General features: G+C 39.3%; 1 protein-coding gene across 1 annotated transcript; it reads right to left on the reverse strand.

The window, feature by feature from the left end:
• Positions 1-586: 586 nt before the first annotated feature.
• On the reverse strand, positions 587-2,668 carry LOC129277588 (forkhead box protein F1-A-like). The gene has a single exon (XM_054913747.2). The coding sequence runs from the start codon at positions 1,895-1,897 to the stop codon at positions 587-589; it is 1,311 nt and encodes a 436-aa protein (XP_054769722.2). The 5' UTR covers positions 1,898-2,668.
• Between the last annotated feature and the right edge of the window lie 8,561 nt (positions 2,669-11,229).

Genomic DNA, 11,229 nt, shown 5'->3' on the forward strand with positions numbered 1-11,229 from the left:
GTCCGCACGGTAATGACATATTTCTCCTTTTTAACAGTTTTATTTAGTTTATTTATTTTCTAAACGATTTTATCTTTTATCAAGAGACCTAGAAACTGGCACTGCTTCATGCTGTTTTAATTCGTATCGTTTCATAACTTACTTGTAAGATTTGTTTTCATAATTTTAATCAAGCATCTCAATCAAAAGTGTACTAATAGCTCGAACGTATATTCGCCATAATCACCATAAATAGCAGTCATCATTATTCAATGACTATTATAATCACTTCTTTAAGCCTATCAACAATTCAACATTATCTTCCTTATCGTCATCATCGGTTTTATCGTCGGTGTCGTCCTCATCGTGATAATCATCATCATCATCATCATTATCATCATCATCATCATCATCACCAAATCATAATCATGCATGCAGTAATTTATAAATTTTGTGTACCACAATCATGTTCACCCTATACACTTTCCACTGCAAAATCATATTTGCCATCCTCCATCATCAGCATGTGTCATTTACTTTCATTTACTCAGAAAAAAAACTCATAAAATTGCTTACATCTTGTAAAATTACCAAAAAATTAAAAATCCTAAATTGTAAATTCATTTTCCTTCTCACCTTGAGTCATATCTATCCCATCTGGTACTGGATGATGCGATCCCGTTGATGTGATGTAATTGGTAGCATCTACATGAGATTGGAGAGCAGCGGGATGAGGAGAACCATCTTCGCATTCGGGTGGTTGCTGTTTGATGTACCGACTATTCGCCGCCGTGTTCCCCCAACCTCCGGCATAGCTGACAGAGCACTGCGTTGAATCCATTCCCAAGCCGCCACCGCCGCTGATGGTGGCAGTGTTCATGTATAGGCCCGTCGGAGTCGGAGGCGTCCCCGCGCTGCTGGCCGTGATGTACTCCCCGCCCGACATCGAGCAGCTGGTCATGAAGCCACCGTTTGGTGAACAAGCGTTCGGTGCGCTGTTCGCAAGGTGTGGCGACATCGGACCGCCTATCATACTCATGTTCATGTTCCCTTCCATCCCATTCATGTGACCCATATGATTCATACCAGCTTGCATGCCTGGTAATCCACTGGGAGCAACGGGGCCAGAGTTCTGTCCAAACATATCCATACCTCCCATCCCTAACATATGATGAGGCATCGCATTCATCATCGTATAAGGAGGTCGAAGAGCGTGGCATTTTCGTCGGAAACCTCGTGGTCGACGTCGAAATGAACCTTCTTCGAACATGAACTCACTGGCTGGATCGATGGTCCAGTAATGTCCTTTTCCTGGTCGTCCAAGTCCTTTGGGTAGCTTTATGAAACACTCATTGAGTGATAGATTGTGGCGAACAGAGTTTTTCCATCCTTGGTATGGACCGCGGAAAAATGGGAATCGTTGCATGAGAAACTGATAAATCTCACTAAGCGTCAACCGTTTTGCCGGCGAGCTCTGAATCGCCATCACGATGAGAGCGATGTAGGAATACGGCGGCTTCTCATGACGACGAATACCAGCCCCACCCTTCTTGTTAAGCGCCTTGTCACCGCTATCTGTTTGACTGGTGGGCGAGTCGGCCGGGATATCGGTGCTCGAACACTGCTCCAAGCCGACCGAGTCGGCAGGCTGAACGGCAGGTACCGCTGGCTGGTGGGATTGTGTCGTCTGCTGATGCTGCGGCTGCTGCTGCTGTTGTTGCTGTGGTTGTTGCTGCGGTTGATTGTGGTGAAGCTGTTGATGAGGTTGCTGATGATTGTGCTGGTGATGAGCAGCTACATGATGGTGGTGGTGATGATGTTGTGGAGACTGGTTCTGGCCTTGGGATGGCGGCAAATGCTGGCCCGACATAGCAGTCGAGCTATGAAGAGTCGCAGACATGCTCTCTAATTGAGTCATCTGGAGAGTGTGACAGCACTAAATCTAATCCCGGGATATTCTGCACGAAATAAGATGTATTGTAAAGATGTAGAAACCCCGAAGACCACAGCCCCTTCTTGCTTTTTCTAGAAGATAATCTTTCACAGTTTCTCTCAGTCCAGAATTTACAAGAAATAGCAGAACACGTGAGTGAAATGTAAGCGATTGGAGTTTGAAGAGCTAGCTGCCCTAGAGCAGCAAGGCGATAGTTCAAGTTGACGCGGTAATCGACCAATAAATCCCGATAACAAACAAATCGTCTGCTTGGGGTTGAGTTCAACTCGCGATGTGTATAATACTCCAATCTTCCCGTCTATCTATTGACCAATCATTGTATCTTGGTAACATTGAGTTACCAAACAAATCAGGGTGTTTTCTTTCTAGTTTGAGGCAGGAAAACAATACACAATGTTATTTATCACAGTCAAACATTGTTTATTTGTCTATACTGCAACATTCTCGACGTCCATATAGGTTTGCTAGCCGAAGGTGAGAATGGGTAGGTCGTTGTACAACTTTCTGTTCTTAGATGATGAACCATAGATGAGCACACTAAATTTGGATAGTAACAATTTCCAAGAAAATACCGGAAAAGATAAGACCATCCCCTTAGCCCAAAAATATTTAGGAGCGAAAGAGGGGCACCCAAGCAAGCAAGTGAATGAAAGAAGAGACGAGTGTTCGTGGTTACTACACTACCGCTGACGCAGGCCAAGCTGAAGCTAGCAGACTATAATATTGCTGAGTGGTTGTATACGACCGTGGTGCGTGAATGAGGCGGGTAGCAAGTGTATGTGTGTAAGGGCGAGGTAGAAGTGAGAGGGTTTCGAGCTGGCCACTCGCCCCCCACGTCGATGAAAAAGCATTTGCTTCATGTCAAGTGAAAGGAATCCCCCTCTCCCTTCCCCCTCCTCTCTCTGTATTTCTTTCTAATATTCTCACGCTCAACCCTCTTTATCTTTCCCCACTGTTTTTTTTCTCTTGATCTACTCCTACATGCATTATCTTTCTCGGGCTTTCTCTTCCAGTCTTGAAACATAGGCTACTCCTTGAAGACCGCGCGTGCGCATAATTAATTATGCAAATAAACTGTAATCGATAAAGAGTTGCCTTATCTTTTCCTCTTATCATCAAACCAAACATTTGCTTGCGTGAGTATCAAACCCAAATGTACCCATGCTTACAACTTCCCCTTGTCGTTATAAAAGCCGCAAGAAAACGACAAGATATTGCAAAGCTATGAAATTCGATTTGACATTTCGATTTTTTTTTCTTGCGTACCACTTGAAGTTGAACTTTCGTGACTACTGAAATGTAAAATCATAATAAACTGGACGCTTCCGACGTTACTCAGTTTCCTCAACCTTCCATTCATGTATAGGCATATTTTTATAAGAAACTATTCATAATATTAACAAAGAGATTATTATCATTAGGGTTTGTTTAAATTATGAATCACGAAGAAAAAAAAACACCTGTCAAAAATACTGCACCAAATCATGCAAACGGAATGGGGGTGATAATTGCCCAGCTATCAATGTATCACAAAATTCAGACGTCTTCAATGTTTATTGTCAGTAATGTGATTAAATATGGTTAAAAGTTCGACTGTAAAGCAATTTATAATATTGCTAAAATATATATGTTCAGATTCGAACTCGATTAAATCAAATTTAGGACTAAAAGGACAAATTTCATCGAATCCCCTTTTAATGTTGACACCTTCAGTCATATTATACTTGAAACAAAGTAACAAGTAGTGTTAGAGAAAGTTACTTTTTTTTTTCGACGAACATTATTTTCATGTATAGACCCATTTGGCGTTGATGGTGTTTTTTATGATATTTTTATATGGCAGATTTCAAGTAAGCCTAACCAAAGGAATTATATGAACTGGCATAGAAATGCAATTGTTTAATTGCATAACCCATTGACATTTATTTTGTTCTTTGCTGGAACCCCCCCCCCCCCCCCCGTCAGGCCAGTTAATATGGCCTGGTTTCATCAACATGCGTAGACACCTAATGCGAGAGTCTGATAACGGCAATTGTACTGAATTACCATTCGAATAGGCATTATGAAAGGACATGAGTATATAAAATTATCATTACACTAATAATCTAATTGATACCTCAATTTATCGACGCACAGGAAAGTGCACTTACACATAGTACGTCTCTTAATGACCTTAATCATGGTTTACAAGTAGACAATTCTTAATATATCAATTTAAATGACATGATGTTTTAATTGGCTATTTTGTGTAATTCAACACCAATGCATTTGATTCTGAAAACGAGTTTGATACTTTAATTGTCAGTTCTTGTCTTCCTGATTAGTGTGTTTCAGTGGCGCAATGAGTAAAAATTTGTAGGGAATCAGACATGGCGTATGGGACGAAATCTCCAAAAAGCTGCCAGCGAACGAAGCGAGTGAGCCAAATTCTTTTCCTATTCAGTAAAAAGCTACTGCTGTTACAGCTTTTGACACAAAATTCAGAAAGTAATATCATATTCAACATTCTCCTTCCATTTTCTTACCTTTCCTCATGTTTTTCCTTGTCTTTATTTTATTTTTATTTTTTTTAATTTTTTTTTTTTTTGGGGGGGTCCATCCGTACGCCTGTGGTGTGTTTTACAGGATTGTGCGAATCGGTACAATCTGGACCAGAGTAAATGTAATCACAATGAGAACAATGATATAATGATTCCGAACTGAATCATGGCGTAATTTCCTTCGGCAAGAAATGTATCAACATTGTGCTGCACTCGACCCAGGTGAGGTGAATGGGTACCCGGTAGGAGGAAATTTCTCGAATGCTCGAGCGCCCGATCAAGGTAGCCGTGCTAATAATAGCAGGGCCCGCTGTGAGAACAGTTTTAGGAACTGAAGTGGCTAGCTATATACCCTGCGTAAATATCCCTTTATTATTATTATTATTATTATTATTATTATTATCATCATCATCATCATTATTATTATTATCATTATTATCATCATCATCATTATTATCATTATTATTATCAACTGAAATAATGGATTGAACGGAGGTCTATTTTCGACAATTATAACAGTATAGAGTCAAAATGAATAGTAACCATGGAAACCAGGGTAATGCTATATGCACATGCATGAAGTTAAATTTTGCGCAGGTATCATATTTTTTTTAATTAATCTTATTCCATTCCAAGACACTAAGCTAATAAAAAAAATATAAAAATATTGCAAAGAAAGGTCTACCTTTCTGAAACTTGTTATTATATCAATGAGAAAGAGTGTTATATTTTACAAGTTTATACTTCTGCTTGTATAGGCATATCCTTTGCCTCATTTAAAATTTGAGTCTCATACAAGTATAGAGTTATGCATCTTCCTCGTTGAGATTAATGAAAGGGGGGGGGGGGGGTCCCATAACCTCGGGTCCCATAACCTCCCACACCCCAACACATGCACACCATGGGCATAGTATTTGTGTTGAATTGTTCTTCTTCTTGATGGTAGTATAAATGATAATGAAATAATAATGATTATGACATGATGATGATGATGGTGATGATGAGAATAAAGATGATGTTGATGACGATGACGATGACGCCGATGATGATGATGATAATAATATACTACTTCTACTACTACTACTACTACTACTACTACTACTACTACTACTACTACTACTACTACTACTACTACTACTACTACTACTACTACTACTACTACTAATACTACTACTACTACTACTACTACTACTACTACTACTACTACTACTACTACTAATACTACTACTACTACTACTAATACTAATACTACTACTACTACTACTACTACTACTACTACTACTAATAATAATATTATTATTAATAATAATAACGATCATAATTATGGTGATGATGATGATGATGATAGCAATAATAATGCTTGTAACTATGATAATGATGATAATAATGAAAATGAAAATACTGATAACAATAATACTGACAACAACAACAACAGCAATAACAACAATCCCTCCCCCTTCTTAATTTCTGGATACTGAGCAATCGGTTTTAATAAGCAGAATGATGGTTCGGATCTTCTTTTAAAAAGAGGTAAAAGGAATATCTGTGATTTTGAGACTGTGGAGGGTCTTTGATATTCTGTTCAGGTTTGAAGTTGAGGTTCAACGCAAATGACAGGAGGAGGAATTAGCCTAAAAAATACGACCCGCTGGAGTCGTTTCCAGTGCTTCGCCACGTAAATCAATGCTGATGGACTAAAGAGGGCTGCAGTAATTGACTCAGTGCCATGACTTTCGACGATCTTCATTTCTATCAAAGGGGGGGGGGGGGTTCGAGTTTGTAATGATTGCTCATTTACTTGAGCTAAGACTTGGTTCATGGTGTAGCATAATCAATGCCATAAGTCCCACGATGATTAAAAAAAGTTCATAAAAAAACAAAACAGATTAGAATTTCTCCCTTGCAATTAATAAAGAAAACACACATTTTCCGAGATAATTAATTTGTCTACTTTTTTTTTTTGGGGGGGGGGGGCGACGTAAGAGTCATCCAGACACCCCCACTCTGAAGTCAAATAGAGAGATAATTATAGAGGAAAAGAAACGGAGGATGATTTATGTTTGTTTTTCGGCCTGTGACTTTACAGACTTATTATGTGCCCCCCTCCCACATCCCAAGTCAGTACTCCCCAGAAATACGTTGAGTTTAATAAGATATCGATGATCTATGAACCGAAACGATTTGGTGTAATGTTCAACAGTGGAGGTGGTATAAGGTCGTGGGTGTCGACGTCTTAGGTGGTCCCCCGAGATCGAAGGCCCAGTCGAGGTCGTTATCATACACACCCATACAGAAATCATACACCACCCCGTATACATACAGAAACGCTCTAGGAATCAGGGGTTCATTTTCCGAAATCATTCTTTTCCGATAGAAAAATAACACAAAATCATTACTTGGTTTACAGTTGGTATGACAAATGAGACAAAGTGTACAAACATTATCATGCATGATTTTAATTATCATAATCTTATTTTTGTAGACAGTCTTTACTAGACAGTACACCTGTAATCTTACCAGATTGCGTAATCTTACAGGAAATTGGTATTTGGTGTAAGGAATCTTACAAATTTCCTTAAATAAAACACCCCTTTCCCCTTTTTAAACAGACCTGTTCTGTTAAATTGCAGAAAAAAATCCTGTTTTATGAATTTACAGAATGATTCTGTTATTGCTTTTTGCAAAATCTTTTTTTTCCTGTAAAATCAGTTTTTTTTTACAGTGTAGACTGTCTTCTTTATACTCATTGTAAAGACAGATCTGAAAAATAAAGAAACATATTATTTTTCACCAACATAAATGATTTTACGAATTCCACATTATTCGTGTTTTTCATCAAGTTGGAAGTTAGGTAGGATGCTCACATATTTCGGCATATAGCTACTAAATAAATATTTTAGCTTAAGACTTTACTCGACCTAGAGATCGCCTGCCATAATCTGAAGTCGTATCTTTAAAATTTTTGAGCTGGCCTAAATGTGATCTCACTACGGTGACGGTCGTAAAAAAAATTGGTCCAGCTTAAACGATATATTGCACGGAAAAGCTTTGTATATACCCTACAAACATGACAAACAAATGTGAAGTCGTCCTCTGAAGTCTGAGCCCCCTTCTTAATATGGGTTCCATGACATTTGCTCCGGCGATGATTGCTCCGCTGTGAATTCCACACACTAATGGAATGACCAACTTCATCCATGGATTTAACACTATACCCTATCCTAAACCTAACCCAAACCTAACATCAAACCCTATTGCATTCCTTACTCTACATCTTAGACGAAAGTAAACCCGCGGAGCAATTGTCGCAGGAGCAAATGTCGTGTCACCTCTCCATGTTCTCGCCCGCCCCGAAAGGCTACTTTCGACAGTCAAGAGACTCCAGATGGGGAAAGGGATATTAGTTTCCAAATATGGACGAGGATGAAAATAAAGTTATCACTTAGCCATATCGACTTAACAAAAATACATCAAGTTTTCGCCAACAGGGATCACCTGAATTCGTGGTGCAGTAGAAAGCAATTACTTACACATTTACGTTTTTCAAAAAAAATTGTCTAAGCATTTATAGACAGAATATGGGTCACAAAGAAAGTACAGCTGGATTCCCAGTTCCCCGGGTGTTAACAAAATGTGAACTATATAAAGTTCAAAAGAGACACGCATGTTTTCGTGCCTAAAAGAAATATTTACACGTCACCTGAAGTTTTGCTCGTATCTTGACCCCCCCCCCCCCCCACTTTGCGGTGGAGGTAATAACGAAGAACGGGTGTGACGCACCTCAGATGCCTCGCGGCTACTGGTCGAAAGTTTTGCAATACCGAGAACCACGTGACTCCCACAGCGATAATTGAGCGTGAAGTTGGCTCGATAATAATACGCCCCGTTGAGCGACAGTGAGTCTCAGGTAACATTGTTTTCAGCAACGTGAAACCGCGATAAAAACTTTCCAAGATTCCACTATGATTTCACCTTCATTTTTTTTTTCGTCTGTGAGAACAGAAAGACCAACCACTGGTTCAAGACGACGCAGTGTCACAATTGAAGAGAGAGAGCGCGCGAATAATAATTAAAAGAATGGGATTGAAATAATGTAATTATTCGCGAGTATGTTCTTTGAATAAGTTTGGAAAAAAATTTCAGGCATTAATTGAATGACATAATACGAAATAGTCAACTTTACAAAAATTATTTAACTTTCCTATATTTCATATGACAATATGCACAAAAAATATAGTGAATGTGTCGTCATCGGCTGTCTCATTTTAAAAACATCTGTGCTGTGCAATAAATAAGCAGGAAATAATAAAATGTCATGACTTATTTTTCCGGTCTGAAAATATTTATATCTGAATAAATATAGTAAAATTTACAAAGCAAAATAATGAAAATTTCATTAAAATCTGATAACAAACAGCGAAGTTATTGAGTTTAAAAGTTTAGCAATAAATTGTGAACAGTTATAGGCACGTTGTCATGAATATTCATTATGTGGGCTGATGATGTCACATCCCCACTTTCCTTTTTCTTATGTTATTACATGATATCATAATTGTTTCATTTGTTCATACATATGTGAATGATATGTCTCCCTTGTAATGAAATAAATTGCAGCAAATAATATCTAATGCACTAAATCAGTTGTCATTCCAATTTGTTTGGTTCTTGAAGGAAAAAATTCATATAATCTCATATAATAAAATACGAAATAACAAGTGGGGATATGACATCAGACATACCCAGAACTGTTTCACCGGAATAATGCAAATCTTTAAAACGCCATAACTTTGTTATTCCTTGTCCGATTTTGATCAATTTTTCGGTGTTTCGTTTGTCTGATTTTTCTTTATCTGTTCGAATCATATCATCATCATCATCATCAATTTAGCCTGGAATACCCCTTTTCTTATGCTCGTATGATTTTCCCTTTTTATCTAAATCAATTATGAATATAACAGTGGTTCCAACATTTTTCCTCGACAACACTGAAATCGTATCCCCAATTACTGGTATCTCTTGTTTTAATATGATGTGACTTGATTTTTAAATTCTTTCATCATCAGCATCACCACCACTACCACAAAGACTATCATCACTACCATCACCATCCGGTTTTATCACTATCACACCACTACCAAAATCAATCTCTATCATCACTGTTATCATGATGATGATTACGATCTCCACATTTTTTTTTTAATTATCGGTGTCGTCTTTAGCATCGTCGACACCTCCAACAACATACCACCATCGCCACATCACCACTACCACCATCACCCATTCCAGCCTGTTCACATTACCATTCTGTAGATGCTGCATCACCACCACCTACAACAACAACAACAACAACATCACCACCACCAATATGACAACCACTCCACCACCACCACCACCACCACCATCATCATCATCATTAGCATCATTATCATCGTCATTATCATCATCTTCTCTTTCATCATCATCATCATCATCATCCTCATCACCACCCCGTCCCACCAACCCCAACACAACCACCAACATCATCATCATCATCATCATCATTAACAACAACATCAGAATCAATATCATCATCAACGTCGCCATCATCATTGCCACAACCACTACCACTAACACTCTGGTACAGCCCTTTTTTGTTGGCATGATCATCATTACATCTACCCTCACGCCTCCCTCATTACAACCATGACCACTATCAAACACATGGCAACAACCACCGCCACCACTATCATTGCCACATCAGTTCCATCATGATCACCACTACCACCACCATCATGATCATTATACCACCACCACCATCATCACCGGCCCCCTCCTTCCATTACCCCTACCATCATCATCACCTATGAAAGTGAACCTGGGAAAAGCCAGCACCTGTCACCGGGTCCCGCCCTCCGTGAGTGATGCCCTCCCGCATGACAGATGGAAGGTCAATCTCCAACGCTAACTAGATGGAGAAAGAGACAGAAGACAGCAAGAAAGATGGAGGGAAAGAGAGAAGAGAGAGAAAGAAAAGGTGAGGGGGCATGTAGAGAGAGATGAAGATGAGAGTGAGAAAAAAAAATAGAGATTATTATTTTTTTTATGACATAATGAATGACAATGAATTAACATGCCATTGTTAGAATGTGGCCTGTATACTTGCATTTGATCATACTCGTAATAATCTATGGTAATCGTTGAATCGAAATTCTTGAAAGTGAAGAATGCAGAAATTTATTCACAAAATTTTATGTGGGAAAAAGGGAGATCGGGATAGTATACGGACTCAAGTGATAGCTCCACCATGTCCACTGTGAGAGGGATGGAGAGAGAGAGAGAAGGGGGAGATGTACAGACACAACGAAGAGAGGTGGAAGGGAGGGGTGAGGGATCTGTCAGATATAAAAAGACAAATAGAGAGAGGGAGAGAGAGAAAGGGAAAGAGGGGTAGAGAGGAATGTTGAATTTAAAGAGCCATCCATCTCTCACACCGGCCATCATCCCATTTCATCGCAGGCCCTGAACTAACCAGCCTGCGTATAGCCTCAACCAGCCAATGTCACGGTCACAGGGGCTTCACAAGACAAATAGTAGGCAGATGAACAGGGAGAGGACCTGCATTATGCATGACGTGAAAAGCCACGAGCTCTACCCATAATGCTCTCGCTTTTATCCCCCTTGGCCGATGACAGATTGGGGGCTCACTTCACCGGTGCCTCTAGGCTTGCTCCAAGACGTCTTCATTATTCCATCATGGCATGCATCAATACCATGGTA

This window comes from Lytechinus pictus, chromosome 2, assembly GCF_037042905.1.
Source record: "Lytechinus pictus isolate F3 Inbred chromosome 2, Lp3.0, whole genome shotgun sequence".
In the NCBI taxonomy this organism is placed as follows: Eukaryota; Metazoa; Echinodermata; class Echinoidea; order Temnopleuroida; family Toxopneustidae; genus Lytechinus; species Lytechinus pictus.